Source organism: Aspergillus novofumigatus (assembly GCF_002847465.1).
Source record: "Aspergillus novofumigatus IBT 16806 chromosome Unknown P174scaffold_2, whole genome shotgun sequence".
NCBI lineage: Eukaryota > Fungi > Ascomycota > Eurotiomycetes > Eurotiales > Aspergillaceae > Aspergillus > Aspergillus novofumigatus.
The window spans coordinates 518,986-535,872 of record NW_020194275.1 but is presented as its reverse complement, the minus strand read 5'-3'; the positions used below and the strand labels follow the sequence as shown (position 1 = coordinate 535,872).

The window sequence follows — 16,887 nt, the reverse complement described above, 5'->3', positions numbered from 1 at the left end:
ATCGTGTCTGTCAGCTTTTCCGACCCACAGTCTCTGTTCGTCAGCAGATATTTGGCGCTCGCAGTGCTCGACCGCCTAAGAGGGGACTGTATCCAGTAGCAATAAGTTCGCCCATCCCACTGTCATTATCCTTGGTGGTTGCGGAAGTGTCTCCCGGTGCTTCCTGTCTATTGTCCATCGTTGCATTCAGACCTGCGAGAGGCGTCTGTCGCGTCTGTCGCGTCTCCGCCGTCCATAACTCTCGTCTTTCCTGCCGTCAGCAACGCCGCTCTCATCCCGGTGTTCCTTGGTTCCCTCTGGGCGATAAAAAGACATTCACGATCGGGCTTTTGTTGCCATTATCCTGACAGGCTGTGCCACTGCGCCATTTCCTTGCCCTCTCCCCGGCTACAAGTCACCCGAGTATTGGACAAACCTTCGAAGCGATTCACATCCTCTGGCGTCAAATCTTAGAAATCTTCAACGCCGCCCCTTGGCCTGATTCCAACCAAAGAATACCGCAATAGTTGATCGAGCGATTACTTTCCGACCAAGCAGAGGTCGACAAGTCTGTCGCCTGTAATGAGTTCTCAAGGTGTAACTCGCAAAAGACCTGCTCCTGGCACAACCCCTACTGTTCATCCCCAACTGAGCCCAATTTCGAACTACCCCGCCGCGAATCCCGGCTCTCAGTTATCGAATGATCAGTTTTTGCAATGGGGTCAGAACCCTCCCAATGTCATAACGCCGCCCTACACTGATGCCGGCTCTTACAACGTCGCGCCTTATACGACGAATCAAGACGTTCCGGGAGCCACGGCCACCGCATCTACCCAGCTTGCTCGCCGACAGCTACCCAATCAGCTAGTCAATAGGGGTCGCGGTTATGAACAAACGCCGTCTGCCTACTCCGACCATAGCAGTGGAGCTGGAGAACCTGGAGGATGGGGAGAAAGCCTGGATGAACTCTATCGGCGGGCCTTGGTCGCAAAAAGAGAGGCGCAGGCAAAAAGAAAACAGATACCCCCTTTTGTACAAAAATTGAGCAGGTATGCCACTACTGAGATGGGCTTGTCAAACTTGACGCTGACTGCTATGATTTTAGTTTCCTCGACGAGTCGAAAAATACCGATCTTATACGATGGTCTGATGATGGAAACTCCTTCATCGTGTTGGACGAAGATGAATTCGCCAAAACTTTGATTCCCGAACTCTTCAAGCACAATAACTATGCTTCTTTTGTTCGTCAGCTGAACATGTACGGATTCCATAAGAAGGTGGGTCTGTCTGACAACTCGATGCGAGCCAGCGAGCGGAAGAACAAGAGTCCCAGTGAATATGCGAATCCCTACTTCAAACGTGGTCATCCGGATCTACTGTGGTTGATCCAAAAACCCAAGAACACCGCCGGGCAAGGCAGCAAGTCAGGAAAGGGGAATGTGCGAGTGAAGACGGAGGAGGTCGACGAGAACGAAAATGATGACTATGGTGAAGATGGTGCGTCCCGGGATGATCGTAACCGCAGTCGCCAACTATCTTTAGTCCCCGGAAGCATGATGCCCAAGGACCAACTTGCGGGCGTCTACCGGGAATTGCAGGCCATTCGGCAGCAGCAGCAAATCATTTCCAACACCATCAGCAAGCTGAGGAGAGAGCACGAACAGCTCTATGCGCAGGCTGCCAATTTTCAGGAACAGCATAATCGCCATGAGAATTCCATAAATGCAATCCTTACTTTCCTGGCCACTGTGTATAATCGCAGCCTCCAGGGACAGGACGGACCGCAGAATCTTGCCAATTCTTTTGCGGGTGTCATCTCACAGGATCAAGGTAACGTGGTCGACGTGGGTGATGACTTTCCACTGAGCGCGCTAGGTGCGGCCAATCTCAATAGCCCTAATGCACAGCGATCGATGAAGAAACAGCCTTTGCTGCTGAAGGCTCCTCCGACGACTGAGCGTCAGAATGGTCGCGCTACAACGCTCTCCCCCGCAGGTAGCACATATAATCGTTCACAGTCTCGAAACCATAGCCGACAACCCAGTGTTGCTCAGGCTGGCCACGTCGAGGAGGTCTTTGAAACGAGCCCTACGCAAAAGGATGCCACGAATTCGCAGAACCGGCAGTATCCCCAGAGCGACATAATGTCTGTCATTCAGAATACGAATGCGCGGAATGGTATTCCCACGACCTTTGCTGAATTTCCCAACGTGCTTTCATCCCTCGAGACTTCTGGCGGTAATTCTCCACTCACCCCAAATCAACGGGCAGATATGCTCCGACTCATGGCCAACGAATCTCACACCGATCCAAATATTCCAGTGCCTTCCAACAATGCTTTGATAACTCCGACGCCTCCACCCATGCCGCATAATTATAATGGCCGTCTTGCAAATACTCGTGCCGAGATAGACAATTTGATGAAGATGCAAGCCGAACAAGATCGTTCTGTACAGAACTTGACCAATCTCTTGCAACCGCTTAGTCCCACCGGGACCATTCCGGGACTTGCAGGAGGAGAAAATGGAAGCGTACCACCACCCGTGCTTGATCTTGACCAAATCTTCAATAACGACTATTTCACGGACATTGGAGACCTTGAGCACAATAAGCCTAACATGGATTTTGGCGATACAACAAGCTCGGTTCCCGCGCACGCACCAGTCGACGCGCCCGTCACTACAGGCGCGGAAGACATCAAGGATGGAAGCGACCTGTTCGACTTTGACCAAATCCCTCCCGAGGGCGATCTTTTCGATACGTCGACCGCCGCGCAACAGCAGAGCCCCGCTTTCTTCAATGGGTATGACGGTGCTGGCTATCATGCTGGCTCAGGGACAAACGGGCACACACCCATTGGTCACAAGAATCACAGCGGAGATTCCGGGCGGATCGTCGAAACTCTCACCGACAGTGAATCAACCAGTCCCAGCACTAACGTGGACGAGGTACCACAATACACTGGCCCGGCCGGGCTCAATGAATCTCACGGAGGTAAGGGAAATGGCGGCAATGCGAAACGACGCAGGAAGGCTTGATGTTGCATGACATCTACTAACTTGGCTTCGAGTCAATGAAGAAAGCGAGGAGGTAACGGTATGAGCCAGAGACGCACGAGTGGAACCAGGTCAGCAACGAGGAATCCCTACGGCGTGGAGTATTCGGTGGGCGATCTGAACTTTTACGAAATTCAAGTCATACGTTTCATGACACCGTCTTCAATTTATGCCACCCTCTCCCATTTGCCGAGTTAGCAAAGTAGAGCAACAAAGTACTTTGCGGTCGATAACGGCACATAATGACGACTCTAATTCCTTTTCTTTTCTTTTCATTTCTTTCTTTCTTCAACTCCTTCTATTCTACCAACATGGGCAACAACAACAAACACCTTGAACAAGATTATGAATTTTTGGGGCCGGATGATTCTAACTTGGAGGTTATCTCAGCGAGTCCATCCAGAAAACGAAATGATGGGCCTTGGTGCTGAGGAGCAATGTTTATGTCTTGTGATGTATGACTGGTTTCATGATTTCAGTACATAGCAACATTCCAAACACGGCAAATATACCACTGTTCATGTATATGCAAGGCTCAACTATCTGTATATTTCATGGCCGGCATGTCTATGGCCTCACTGAGCTGGTAGATGGCCCTTCTAGAGAGAACCTTTGTGAGACACAGGGTTAAGGGTTAGGCTTCACTGCACTCTATAGTTTGGCGGACAGACCATGTTGAGGTATACTTCAAGTTCCACTTGATATATCATTACATCAAGGCTTCTCCATCCTCCTTCGATCCCACTCCCGATCGCCAACACGCTCCCGCTTGCGATCCCGTTCACGATCACGCTCAAGGCCGCGCCGCATCCCACCAACCAACTCCTTCTCGCGCTCCCGCGGATCAATCACAACAAGGGAGTCGACATCGTCCGGGTGCTCGCGTTTCCACCGCAGGTCTTTGCCGAGCATATCCTTGCCGAAGCGGAGTTCGTGCGTCAACCAGTCCCGGTCGTCGTCGGCGGCGGCGGCTGTCTCTGCGGCGCCCGTGTCATCCCATGATTTGCATGACTGGCAGTTGGCGATGAAGTGGAGGTCGCAGAGTTGGGCTTCTTCGTCTTCGGGTTCCGTGTTGGCGTTGGCGGTGGCTTGTTCGGAGGCGTGTTTCGTGGCGTCTGAGGCTGAGGGTGACGCTGAGACTGAGATTGAAGTCTTTTCTTGAGGCGCGGACTTGGCGTCTGCGCTTTCGAGCTTCGCTCTGAAGGCGTTGAACATCCGCAGGGTTTCGTCTTCCGCGGCGCTGCTGAAGCCCGTTACGCCGTTGGTGCTGCTGCCGCGGCCGGCGCCGTTGACGGTCCCCGGGGTGGGCGTTTGCGGCCGCGGATGGCGGTCTCGGGGATCATGGCTTCTAGCGCAGACTTCTTGCGGCCGGTATCTGCCGGGCCTGTGGCGACGGTGCGCCGCATCGAGGCTTTGAGGTTCTCGATTTCGGCCTTTGTCCGTGATAGGATCGACTGGCGTGCTGGAGGCGATTGGGGTGGGGAGCGGGCGGGGCTTTCAGGGTCGGGGAGGGGAAGCTGTGTCAAGGGGTCTGGAGTCTTGGGACGATGTTTGCGCTCCGCGGACGGGGCTCGTTTTGGGGAGGGCGAGCGAGGGCGCTTCCGGCTCTGCTGCTCCGCTTCTGGTGATGTCTTCTTCGGCGCGTCGTTGGCCGGCGGGATGCCGGCGTCGACGACTAGAGTCGGGTTGAATTTGGGCTTCGATGGCCGCACAGGAACATCTTCATCTCCTTCGTCGCCGCCAAAACTCAACAGTGTCTTGCCCCCTTTCGCCTTCTTCTTTTTCTTAGCCGCAGGCTTTTCCTCCGCCGCCGCCGCCGCCGGCGCAGTAGCTATCGTCTCCCGCTTCTTCAACTTCCCAGCTAACGGCCCCAGCTCCCCGACCTCGCACGAAACAACTTTCACAGGGTAAACAGGACGCTCTGTCCCCTCCACGCGCTCCGCCTCCGCGATCTTCAGCACATTGTAGATACTGTCCCCCTCGATGCGCCCAAACAGCGTACACTGCCCGTTCAGCTCCCGCTCCGCGTTCGCCAGCGTGATGAAGAACTGGCTCCCGTACGTCCCGTCCTCGCTCTTCGCCATTCCCACCAGCCCGCGCCGGTTGAAGCGCAATCGGCTGTGCAGCTCATCCCGCAGCACCACCTTCTCGTTCGGATCGCGCGCTTCCGGATCGTATTCGAACTCGGGTACTCGTAGATGGAGGTGCCGCCTGAGCCTGTGCCGGTGGGATCGCCGCCTTGGACGATGAAGTCTGGGACGATGCGGTGGAAGATTGTGCCGGCGTAGTAATTGTCCAGGCAGTGCTGGAGGAAATTCTTGCATGTGAGGGGGGTTTGGTTGGCGAAGAGGGCGATGTGGATGGGGCCGAAGGTGGTGTGCAGGGTGGCGGATGCGGTAGGCGGGGGCTCGGTGGTGTAATGCGCTGACATGGTGTATTTCTAAGGATGGATATAGGAGGTCTGTAGGGATAGCGAAGTGGTTTCTGTGATCTCAGCTCTACCACGGAGCCGAGCGAGTTTTGAGCTTTACAGCTGTTAACAGCTTCCGGTGAAATAGAATTTCAGGCTCAATCGATGTGTATGATGTCAGAACCTGCAGGTCATGCATAGACTTGTAAAGCATAACCCATCTAGCCTCTTGAGTGGGGGAGGGAGAGCGTAGGTTGGTGGTTGGCGCCCGGAGACGAATTTGCGGAAGTTGTTGGAGCTTTCTGGGGAAGTTTCGAGGTCACGTCATGTTGCCGGCGCATGTTTATCCTATCGGTCCTCTACATCAACAACTCTAGGAAGATTATCTAATACGGCACTTGGGATATTAAGAACGTAGATTGCTTTTATGTTTTCAAGTTTCTTGCTTTGATTGGCGACTTGCGACACGACATCAACGCAGGCTTTCATTTCCTACTAGTTGTTGATACTGGTTTCCAGTAGCGAGAATTTAGCTACGGAAGCCAAGTCCTATGGTCTTCTAGTACGACTGGTTCTGATGCTGGAGGGTCCATAACACCGGGATTTCATCAGGGTATTTGCGAGTTTTCATTAGTGAGGAAGCATTCATACTCCATCAAATCGTGCACATCGCCTTGCATACCAGAGGGTGTCATCATATGCAATATCTGGGACGCGTATATTGGATTGAATCAGCCTATTTCAAAGACAGAGTCCCATCTATCTTCGTTTGAGTCAGATGTTCCATATACATCACTATAACACTGCTCCATAACAGGGCAACTTGATATCATCAGTCAATGAGTTCGAGCATCAGAAGGCAAAACTTACTATACAGGCTCCTTGCCGAATATGATATGCCACATGTACTCCATAACTCGCCCGCTAGTATCATCATCCCACGGTGTTTCCATGAGCCACTGATGATACCGAAGATAATCACTCAGGGGACGCTCGAGGATCTGCTTCCTCGACACCGCAAACTGAGCGCAACAAGCAACCCCAACAATCTCGGGGACTTTCGTCCCGTTGAAGAAGTAATGCCAAGCGTCTGGAAATGCATGCTCCGCATGGCGGCCTTCGTCTCGGGGCTCGCGAAACGGCTGCACTTCGTCCGGACAGCCGGGGGACCACGCGCAGCGCAAATTGACGTAGCCGTTGCGCTGGACAAAATCGACATTCAGCATGCGAACCGTCCGCACGTTGCTGTGGTCGTAGAACTCGGTGTGCCAGCCCTTGATACCGGCGCGGTGGCTGTGGAGGAAGATGATGGTTGCGGGGAGTGTGTGGTAGTGGTCGACGATGTACTGCAGATACACGTTGGCCTCTCGGCCTTTATTCTTCTTCACTCGGAGCGGCGCGTCTGGATCATCCAGGGTGTAGATCGCATGTTGCCAGCTGTTCGTTGCTCGAGTATCAGCTGGCTATACGTAAACCCCAAACAGGGACAGATGTGAAGCAAAGAACTTACTCGGGCAGCTCCTTCATAACCCAGCTCACGTCTTCGCTTTCCAATCTTCCCATAACAATCACTCCGTCCCGGTGAAACTCCTCGTCAATCGTCCACTGCGCCGAGGGCGGCTTCTGCGCAGGCACAAGATCATTGATAGCCGGTCGTCTAGCCGGTGCGACAGATTTGGTCGGTTGGATCTTATCTGCATTGCGAACATCCTCAGCTCGCGCCGGAGCACCCTTCGAATCCCCGTCCGCCAGCAGAGGGCCCTGTATCAAGCTAAGGCGAAGGCTCGACGCAAAGACAGCGATGAGGAATAGAAGCGCCGCGCAGAGAACATTGGATTTCAAGGCTTGACGCGTCATCACGCTGCCGCAGAGCCAGGTACGCTATCGCTGCATTTGACATGAACCTATGCGCGGGGAGATTCATCACAGGTGGTCTACTAGCTGGAGGAAGGACATGAAAGCCGCGATCGGTATGGGAAATGCGATCTGGGGATAAGTAGGAATATAACCACATGTCCACCCACGTCATCCTCCTCCCAGACGACTAGAAGGCGGCTGCATCAGCGACACACAAGCATAGATGTCGTGGACCCCTGAGCGATCATCATAGCCCTACGCATCCTGCCCTGATCCTGCGCTCATGTTTCGAGCCGGTCCGGACGGCAACTGACTCAGAGTCCAGTCCACCGTGAGCGGATCAGGATCATCAGGAACGCGCAAGTCTCGTCGCTTCCTCTTGCCATTTTGTCTCGCCAATAAGCCGAATCTTAAGAGGAAAGGCTGTGCTATGGATTGGATTAGGATTAGACTATTGCCGACTGGATGCGGATGGTGTGGATCCTGAGACTGAGCTCGTGCCGTGGTTGGTGATCATTGTCAATCATAAATTAGTGATACGTCAGCAGTTCAGAGTATAGTTGTTTAGGGCGAAGTCATCTCAAATCTAAGGAGACGAGGTATGGTAAAGGGTAAGGAGGCGTACGTAGAGTGTAGAGGCCGGAGAGCGCATGGTTATTAGGATATCATTGGGGGAGATGGTGGAAGAGGCCTCGTGGAGTGTTACTTGATAAGTCACTAGACTCTGGTCTAGTGATCAGATAAATCCTAATTTAATAGAGGCGCACACTATCTATCTAGATAGTTAATAGTTGGATATTACGTATTAGCATCTCTAGTAGTATTCAGAATAGGGGCAGTGTTTAATGCTGGATGTTAACCACTACCCATGTTATGTGAGGATTTTGACAAATGTAGAAAAGGCCGACAGGCATTATAGTTATTAGGATAGCTTGGCATATCTTATTTGTTTAACCTCTTTCCTTTATGGTTGAATTCATATGGATAGATGCTTAATCTTAGGGTGCCCATATTGGTGGGACAAGTGCCTTCGCAAGTACTCTGTATCAACGGTTTCTTTTCCGCTTTAACATTCATTCCAAGTCATTTATATGCAGGAGTATCATATATGCATATCTCATTGAGCATATCTTAATTGCTAGTACCATTGCAAGATCATGAGTCTCGCTTTTAGTGAAGTCATTCAAATTCTCTCGTTATTTTCCTTAATCAACATCAAAAGTTGATGCATCTCCTCAGATCTTCTTAGCCCCCTCAACAGTTGTGGTCTCAACTTCAGACACAGCATTCCGCTTCTTGGTGATTCTGAAACCACCGAAAAGCAGGAAGACCGCTTCCAGACCCAAGATCACTGCCAGAGTGACCATGGCACCGATAACACCAGCGACAGGTCGCGACAGCCCACCCTCGGAGGACTTCGAGCCCGCAGTGGAAGAGTCGGATCCAGTAGAGGAGACAGTGTAAGCAGCGCACGCGCCGTCCGTGTTTCCGCACGCCTTGCACCACTGCTCGTCGTTCGTGATGGCGATCTTCTCGGTCTGCGCCACAAAGTCGGACCAGGGGATGGTGGCGCTCGACTGGCCGTGCAAGGGGTATTCGGCCGGGGCGGACGAGCTGCTGATGGTGCCGTTGTGGAAGATGAAGCGGACGCTGATCTCGGAGGCGGAGGGGAACTCGTCCGAGGTGGAGTTGGTGACGAGCTCCCAGGCCATGGAGGAGGCGTAGTCCGGGATGCCGGTGAAGTTGACCGTTGCGGCGGGCAGCTGCGCCAGGCCAAAGTACGAAAGGAAGGTGCCGTACGAGCCGAACTGGATGTTCAGCTTGCTCTTGCCCTTAGAGGTGATGGTCTCGTTGAGACCCTGGAGCATCTCGCCGGCGAGGGTGGAGCCTGCGACAGCGCGGATAGGCTCGGAGGCGTTGTAGGCCAGGTTGTACTGCTCGACGTTGGCGAGCAGGAACAGTTTCTCGCGGATCTCCGCGGAGGGATAGTCGCTGCTCGAGTTGTGGATCGAGGCGACGTTGAGGAAGTCCCAGATGGTGTAGGCGGACTTGAAGCTCATCTTGGCGTCGGTGAACGTGTCGTTCAGATACGGCGAAAGCGACTTGTAGAAGTCGCTCGTGGAGGCGAGCAGATCCTTGTACAGCGCTGAGCTGTAATAGTTGTTGCTGCTCACCTCGGCGTTTTGGCACTGGGTCGCATCCTGTAACCAAGTGTTGCTCTCGCTGTTGGTACCGGTCTCGATGAGTTCCAGAGGGATCAACTGGTAGCCGTTCAAGGGCGCCTCAACTGTCGTGCCATTCCCCAGGGTTTGACTGGCCATGGTTCCGACGGGGGATAGACGCCCTGCAGGAAACCCGTAGCCGAATTCTGAAGCACATTGTCCGAGGGCGCTGAAGCACTGATCTGGTCGAGATTGACAATCTCCTCGCTGATCCCCTGAATGTAGTGCGAGGAGTTGGAGTTGATGTAGCGGTCATGGTAGTAGCTACCAGTGAGGAATACTTCCTTGTATCCCAGGTCGGTGAGTTGAGTGTTGCCCAGCACCTTGGGGGTCCGATCACCATGACGAGCGAAGATATAAGCTCCAAGAACCTTTTCTGCAGATGCGAGGGGCATGGCCATAAGGGCCAGCAGGACGCTGGTGGGTTGCACGGAAGTCCGCATGATGACGCTGCTCAGCAAGTTGACTTATCGACAGCAGTAGAGAAAAACCAGAATTTCGAGATCTTTGAGTGGATATCGCGATTAGTTAAATATTTTGATCTATCAGCAGACAATTGGAGAACAACCCCGCGGAAGCATGCCGTTGACTGTTATCATGATGACCTCGTTAAAGTCAAGGCACAGTGGGGACTACACCAGACAACCACTGCTAACAACTCAATCTTCTTCTAGCTCAGACTGAGGGGTATTTCGGAGCTTGTCTTGATAAATGGTCGATAGACCTGTCTAGCACTAGACTAATCATGTCCCAAGGTAAGTGCTGCATCTGACCAGTAGCATGTTCCGAGGGGAATTGTAAGGCCAACGCGGAGGGCGCACTGCAAGCAATGAGTCAAGAAGAGGAGAAAATTTTAGCTAATACCACCTATCAGAAAAGATAACGGCAAGTCAGTGGTTGACCGAGTGGAGAGAGCGATGCGCTGTTCCCGTATCCTTGCGATCGTCCACTTTGGCTGGGAAGCGGAAGTTTAGCTTTAAGGCTCAAGAGACGACGAGGATAATGGAGACTCTAGGACTCCTTGACCAGTAGACCTACGAGAAATCCATGGTAGACTCGCTATCGGGGAACTCCGCGGACATCTGTACCTTTTTCTCTGGCGGGGCAGAGAATCCATGTTTTTCCTCGGGCTGCCTCCAGTACGCATCTTCTGCAAAAGAGTGTCTACAGACAGATAAGCTCAAATAATCTAGTTAAAGAGTTGCTTCCAGAATGCGTAGACGTTCTCATACAGAGATATCTTGTTTGAGCTGACAAGAAGTGATATTGAAGGATCCTCACCATCATGAGCATGATGTATCAATTTCCTTTGAAAGCCAGAAAGCACCCCACTTTACTCCATAGACACTCCATAGGATCCTAGTTGTCCCCGGTGTCCATCTTGAGAATGCTCATTATTGTTATTATTGCTCACTCTCCAGTCCGAAGCAAGCGTGGTTCCCATGCAATTGATTCATTGACAGGAAGTATTCTTGCATTCCGAATCAATCTCTCTGGGTGTTATCTCCGACGCCTCTTAAAGCAAATGGACATTACAATGAGATATCGAAATATGCTGTGTGGGTATATTATGAGCGCCTAGATAAGCTTCGGGCTGCCCAGATTCTTTGAACTATCTAGTCTGTGGATCGAGAGCCATGCCTCGCGTTCCTTGACTTCCGTTGCTCGGAAATACTGGCTATGATGCACCATCAACCGTCTCCAATGCTATGACGGCTGGCGTGCTCCGTAGCTCGGGAACTTGTCTTGCGAGCGGTGCATTGTCGAAGCTGACCCGCTTATGCATTGCGAGAGTACAAAGCCGTTGGCTCTTTCATCGGAAGTGGTTCCCCCAAAAACTGTTCAAGATACTTTATTCTTCTCTACCAACGCCAAATGCTCGAATCACCGAGCTTTTGCGTCCATCAACTCGCACCCGTTTCGTATCACGCCCACCATCCCACCGGTCTGCATGGTCTCTGATCCACCCGCTGAAAGCCGGAATTCAATATCCGCAAGACCTTCTAGCCAAGTGATCCTTGTCTGAGGCGGCACTTCCAGCTGTTGCAGCTGTTCTGCCAGAGCTGAAAGTATGTCGGCCAAGGCGAGACCCTTGTTCGCCTTCAGGGTGTTGAGAGTATTAAGACAGGATGTGATATCGCTGGTTGAAAGAAGTGTAGTCATGATCTCCTGGATATCGGATGGATGTGGTGCAGCAATGCAGTCATAAATCGTTTCGTTCGTGATAATCTCGGGTTCGGATTGTGGTTCATCCTTCATTGCATTTTTCATCGGCAGCGGTTTGCCTAGTTGGCCCCAGTCAGTATCCAATTTCTGCTTTCAAAGATAGTAGAATCCTTACTGCTCGCATGGCAAGCTTGAAGCACGTTTAATGCACGACGCATGTCACCCTTGCTCAACCTCACTAAGCTACTCACGGCTTCTGGCTGGATATTGATTTGCTCCTTTTCGATCACCTGATCTACCAGCGACCGGATATCCTGCTCTTTCAGCGGACTAAAGCGGAAGCGAGTACACCGTGAAAGCAGAGCCGGTGACAGTTTGTGTGTATAATTTGCGATGATACAGAATCTCGTATTCGCGGTATATCGTTCCATGATCCGCCGTAAAGCCATCTGGGCAGCCGAGGTCATCGCATCAGCTTCGTCAAGAATAATCAACTTGAACGAAGCTAGTGAAGAGCCACTGGAGGCCGACGGGGCCGCCATTGAAAAGATTTGCTTTGTGCCTGATTGATGGGTTAGATATTCCGTCCGAGATCCCAACAATCAAAGTGTGATATGACGTACTGGCAAAAGTCTTAATCTGCTCGCGCACTACATCAATACCTCTATCGTCACTAGCATTGAGTTCGAGCACCATTTGTCGCATATTGTTGCTGCCATAGATTCGTCTTGCGAGCGCGAGGATTGTGGATGTTTTACCGGTACCCGGAGGACCATATAGCAGAAGATGGGGTAATCGCTGCAATCAGATTAGTATGGATACACCTCGCTGATGCCTTTGACCCATACATTTGCTTCGATGAATTTGTTAATAGTAGCGAGGATGTCTTGATGTCCGGACACGTCGTCTAGAGTATTTGGCCGATACTTCTCCACCCTGCGGGCTCAATTAGCGATGTAGTCAGAAATATGTACATCAAGTACTGACCATGGTAGGTTATCTTGAGCTTCAACTGGCAGATCTGCAGCTGGTCTCTTAGCTCTCTTGCTGGCGTTGTCGGAGCTGAATTGAATCGCGCTCTTGGGTGCCGGGACGTCGACATCCATCTCATCCTCGTAATCGGACATTTTGAAAAATCAACCTAAATCAGCAACGTCGGCGGGCTCAACAGGAAAAAAAAAAAAAGAGCCAGAACACTGCTGTCTAGCGTTCTGTAAATGGTACTCTTAGAAACGAAGCTTGACGCGTCGGAACTCCGCCAGCGCGTAAAGAGATTCGGAGCCGGAAAATCATGGGGAGGCAGCAAAGGTATGGTTTGCCTTAGTTGGGTTTAGGCGCATCTGGTGATGACATGAATGGGCACCTCCCGCTGTCTGGCGGCAGCACCGCCTTACGAGTTACAACAACTATCCCGCTTCATTCATTGCTCGAAGGATCCTCATTACACAGGTTCTAAGAGGGTGGATTATATTTATTGCTATAGGACAAAATGCCGGTACGAGCATTTCAATTGAATACTCTGGCATGTCATTTCATGTTCTCTCCTGACGTTCATTAGGCCTACCATTCCATCTTCCTTGAGGACCGGGATGTTCCCGTAATAGGTACGAACGCATGTGCTTCTTCGCCAACCTTCGCATCAAGTGATGCACGAATTTTCCGCCATGCTGCAACGGACCAATCGCTAACATCAGCTCTCAACGTCTACCCTCAGGCAATTTCCCTGTCCTCCCCCTCCGCACCCGTACTCGCGGCCCGCATACACCCTCCCCCCGCTGCCCGCCGATGTCTCCGATATGGATGTGCCTCCCGACAGCGAGTCCTACGACTGCGTAGACGAGATCCTGTCTCTTTTCCGCGCAAATGTGCTCTTCCGGAACTTTGAGATCAACGGACCTGCAGACCGCATGCTCATCTACGGAACGTTGTTCATCAGTGAATGCCTGGGGAAGGTCAAACCGGGCATGACCTCCCGCGAGGCTGAGAAGGTACGATTGCGACAGGAATTGCGTCAGGGGGTCTGCTAATGGGCATATATCAGGCTTTGATTAATGTTTCGCTCGATCATTTCGCTATCCCCGGTGACGTGGCCTTCCCTTTGAACCAGGCCTTCGAGCCTCCACGGGACCGCCAGGATGCGGAGACACTGAGACAGTATGTTTCAACTTCTTTCACAAGTTTTAGGCGCTGAAGCTAATGCGTTTTGATTATCAGATACCTCTCTCAAGTACGACAGGAGATCGCTATTCGACTACATGCTCGGTTATACGCTGGCGGTGAAGGGCCTTCAAAGGTAGACTGGTACTGGCCCTTAATTGAACAGACTCGACGTACTGACTTCTTAACTCTTAGTGGTGGCTGAGCTTTGCGAAGAGGAAGTTTATGGGAAAGAGCCTCTAGCTTGTTGAGACATGGACATGTTTTTTGTTGCTTTATGACCAGCTCCCGTAACAGCAGCGTTCGGAGATATTTCCTGGTTCCCTCGGCCGAAGGGCTGCAATTATTATTTCACTCTTACATATTCTAGCCTGACCGGTCCTGTCATGCGCCTGTTTTAAATGGTTGATCCAATTGGCGTCCACTCAACAGTTGGGTCTCGGATATTCCGTCTCTCGAAGGAGGCGGCAAGTCTAATCGCATACAATACGCAAGATTATATGTGATGCATTCCTTACACTTGGCTGCGAATTCGTATGACTCCGTTACAAGAACCGTATGTTCACTCGCAGGATTCGTGGCTCTATGTTATGATATATATCATGACTGCATTTCAACGTCCACACCGCTTCCGCTCTCCGCTGGTGTTGTGGAGTCTTGTTGGGCGGCCACCTTCCTCTTCTTCCGGCTTGGATTGCCCGCAGCCTGGATGTTCCGATGGGACGGAAATACGCGAATAGCATGGAAAATATAACCTTCAGCGCCACCACGCCCCGACATCAACGGGTGTGTGCGCCCAGGAAGTACTTGCCATGCACGTACTCGGGAGGTCTCGATCGTGGGCGCTAGCAAGAGGGACGGGTCGAGTGCGAAGTCCTTATCTAATTCCGAGAAGTCCGGTTCCTGAGGGTTCTTCTCGCCATCCTGGCTCTGGCCCTGCAGGGACTGCTGTAGGCTGTGCTGTGCGATAATCTCTCGTTTTCGAGTGATGTATGCCGTCCTCCTGGGAGTTGAATATAGATCGGCCAGCTCGGTCAGAGGCTCGATGGAGGGAGAATAGACTACCACCGGAGCGGAACCCGCCAGTAGAGGGACGGTGTGTTTGAGTACACTTGCCGGCTCCATTAGCGTCGCGACAATGAGGCCGTCAAAGTTACCGGCTCGAGCCTCGTCGACAACCCGTCGTACCCGCTCCCATCGACTCCGCTTTTTGTAGTAGGCGCTGCGTCTGTTGGACTTGAAAGTGGCAAGTGTCTCGTCAGGGATTACTTCCGGCTCGTTGGCGTAGATGGTGTCTGCATGAGGGTCCAAAAGTTGCATCCACGAAACGGTCTTCATATGCTTGTAAAGAGGATGCGACTCATCGGGATTGTCTTGATCGTAGCCAAAGTATCTCAGTAATGATAAGCTAGGCTGCTTGTTCGCATGGATGACAGTTATTGAATTGCCTGATGCAGCCATATGACGGCGACGGGCCATGGCTTGGGCCATGGCGTTCGTCTGTTGTCGCTCGCCATTTTCTTCAGCGCCTTCGGCCGATTCTTGGTCCTCGTCCTCCTGATCATGAGGGTACAGTATGCCCATTCTTTCGGCCATGGCGGCAACTACCAAGCCACCTGTTTCGTCAATGACCAGGTAGCGACCGTTAGGTTTTGACGCAACAGCGCCTTCGAACGACGGCTGTCCTCCGTGATGCACATTACCCCAGCACCCAATCAGACCTATCGACTCGTCGCGGAGCTCCATTGTTTTCATCGCCTCTTTCCCTTCCAACATATAGTTAGTCAGGAGACTGACGTCCACGGGGAGGACTGTGAATCGCTTCAGGAACTTCTTCCGTTTCCGTAATGTGTACTTTGCGAGTGAAAATGCCGTCTTCTGGTCTAATGCGGAATGCGACTCCAACAGCTTCTCAATGATCTCTCTTCCTGCGCCTGTAGAAACTTTCTTCAGAGCCTCGATCTCTTCTGCGGTCATTTTCTGGGTCGATGCATCGTCGACGATTTCGCGATTGGTCCGTATCGGGATACCTTCCTCGTTCACCTCCACGTCGTCGCCCTCGCCTTCTCCATCGGCGATGAGAGTCTCCGCGTGCAGCTCAGCTGGAGACACAATGCGAAGGCAATTGTCATTGTTCTCGCCCGAAACGTCAACGATCTCGAAGGTCAGGTAGAAGGGACGGCCTATTATTGTGTTGGCGGGGAAGCTCCCATATTTCCCCAGAAATACTACTCTGATCCCAAGGTCACTATGTAGTTATGTAAAGCAATTCCGGACACTAACGTACGTATTCGGCACCAATCTGACAATTTTTGTAAGCTCAGATGGAAGTCGCAGAGCGACATGCTGGTAAGGACGAATGTAGGAATGCATGGTCGGGAACTGAATTCAAGAAGATCAATTCAAGCTTCAGTAGTAACACATGGCTCGCCGTAGTCGTGCCGCTACAGTCGAATGCGGACTTGGAAATAATGTTGCGCAACAATCTCTGCCGTATCACTGATAACCAAAAATTGCCCTCTCTTTTTTCTTTTTCCATGATGCTAACGCACGGACCACATCAGTATGCAACCTTGATAACAAATTACATAATCAGACTGTCATTGTAGATCTCGGAGAAAAGATCTTACGGTTTAAGCCACGATGCGGATGTGGCTGAGGCAAGTATTTACCATACAATACAAACTAAACGCCCACTTCAGAGCAGGCTCCAGGCAACAAAATTGGATCCTTGTAACCATTGGGTGTACGAACTGTCATTCTCCACAGCGCCAACCCCGGAGTGTCTGGTAACCTAGGTAGAGGTAGCTTATGGAAATCTGGATGCCTGCTCCTAACTTGTAGTATATGGATTTGTTTAATCTCCTCCCTTGGCCTTTCGGAATCAATTCTGACTCCTGATTCCGGCGAGCTCACTGTCATTTGTAATAATCAATGGGCAAAGGGCCGGCATGGCGTTGATATCACACACATCCTAGTCCGTGGCTGAGCAGTGTTGCCCGCTTCTGAGCCACCGGTTACGTATACATGCTCACCTGGC

The 16,887-nt window shown here is 51.8% G+C and overlaps 7 protein-coding genes across 7 annotated transcripts; 2 read left to right on the top strand and 5 right to left on the bottom strand.

Annotated features, from left to right (window-relative positions):
- Window positions 1-561: 561 nt before the first annotated feature.
- Window positions 562-3,017, top strand: P174DRAFT_457254 (heat shock factor family protein; the record flags this gene model as incomplete). The annotated part of the gene is made up of 2 exons (XM_024829534.1): window positions 562-1,028; window positions 1,085-3,017. 2 exons carry the CDS (start codon window positions 562-564, stop codon window positions 3,015-3,017), a joined length of 2,400 nt encoding a protein of 799 aa, XP_024685063.1.
- A 532-nt stretch (window positions 3,018-3,549) lies between these two features.
- cwc27 (putative peptidyl-prolyl cis-trans isomerase) lies at window positions 3,550-5,717 on the bottom strand. Its single transcript, XM_024826491.1, has 3 exons — window positions 5,220-5,717; window positions 4,293-5,199; window positions 3,550-4,233 (listed from the first exon to the last, which is right to left on the bottom strand). Exons 1-3 carry the CDS (start codon window positions 5,464-5,466, stop codon window positions 3,750-3,752), a joined length of 1,638 nt encoding a protein of 545 aa, XP_024685062.1. The 5' UTR covers window positions 5,467-5,717; the 3' UTR covers window positions 3,550-3,749.
- A 108-nt stretch (window positions 5,718-5,825) lies between these two features.
- On the bottom strand, window positions 5,826-7,322 carry P174DRAFT_383728 (DUF3431 domain-containing protein). The gene is made up of 3 exons (XM_024823179.1): window positions 6,956-7,322; window positions 6,316-6,882; window positions 5,826-6,267 (listed from the first exon to the last, which is right to left on the bottom strand). The coding sequence occupies exons 1-3, from the start codon at window positions 7,300-7,302 to the stop codon at window positions 6,177-6,179; spliced, it is 1,005 nt and encodes a 334-aa protein (XP_024685061.1). The 5' UTR covers window positions 7,303-7,322; the 3' UTR covers window positions 5,826-6,176.
- Window positions 7,323-8,537: 1,215 nt separating this feature from the next.
- Window positions 8,538-9,967, bottom strand: P174DRAFT_457251 (histidine phosphatase family protein; the record flags this gene model as incomplete). Its single annotated transcript, XM_024829533.1, has 2 exons — window positions 8,538-9,584; window positions 9,617-9,967. The coding sequence occupies 2 exons, from the start codon at window positions 9,965-9,967 to the stop codon at window positions 8,538-8,540; spliced, it is 1,398 nt and encodes a 465-aa protein (XP_024685060.1).
- Window positions 9,968-11,080: 1,113 nt separating this feature from the next.
- P174DRAFT_438233 (replication factor C subunit 3) lies at window positions 11,081-12,875 on the bottom strand. Its single transcript, XM_024826490.1, has 5 exons — window positions 12,678-12,875; window positions 12,539-12,626; window positions 12,314-12,488; window positions 11,866-12,252; window positions 11,081-11,809 (listed from the first exon to the last, which is right to left on the bottom strand). The coding sequence occupies exons 1-5, from the start codon at window positions 12,815-12,817 to the stop codon at window positions 11,409-11,411; spliced, it is 1,191 nt and encodes a 396-aa protein (XP_024685059.1). The 5' UTR covers window positions 12,818-12,875; the 3' UTR covers window positions 11,081-11,408.
- A 282-nt stretch (window positions 12,876-13,157) lies between these two features.
- Window positions 13,158-14,427, top strand: P174DRAFT_438232 (actin-related protein 2/3 complex subunit 3). Its single transcript, XM_024826489.1, has 6 exons — window positions 13,158-13,185; window positions 13,249-13,287; window positions 13,385-13,678; window positions 13,732-13,844; window positions 13,905-13,983; window positions 14,043-14,427. Exons 1-6 carry the CDS (start codon window positions 13,180-13,182, stop codon window positions 14,088-14,090), a joined length of 579 nt encoding a protein of 192 aa, XP_024685058.1. The 5' UTR covers window positions 13,158-13,179; the 3' UTR covers window positions 14,091-14,427.
- Window positions 14,346-16,336, bottom strand: trm6 (tRNA 1-methyladenosine methyltransferase subunit GCD10). The gene is made up of 2 exons (XM_024823921.1): window positions 16,135-16,336; window positions 14,346-16,080 (listed from the first exon to the last, which is right to left on the bottom strand). Exons 1-2 carry the CDS (start codon window positions 16,218-16,220, stop codon window positions 14,448-14,450), a joined length of 1,719 nt encoding a protein of 572 aa, XP_024685057.1. The 5' UTR covers window positions 16,221-16,336; the 3' UTR covers window positions 14,346-14,447.
- Between the last annotated feature and the right edge of the window lie 551 nt (window positions 16,337-16,887).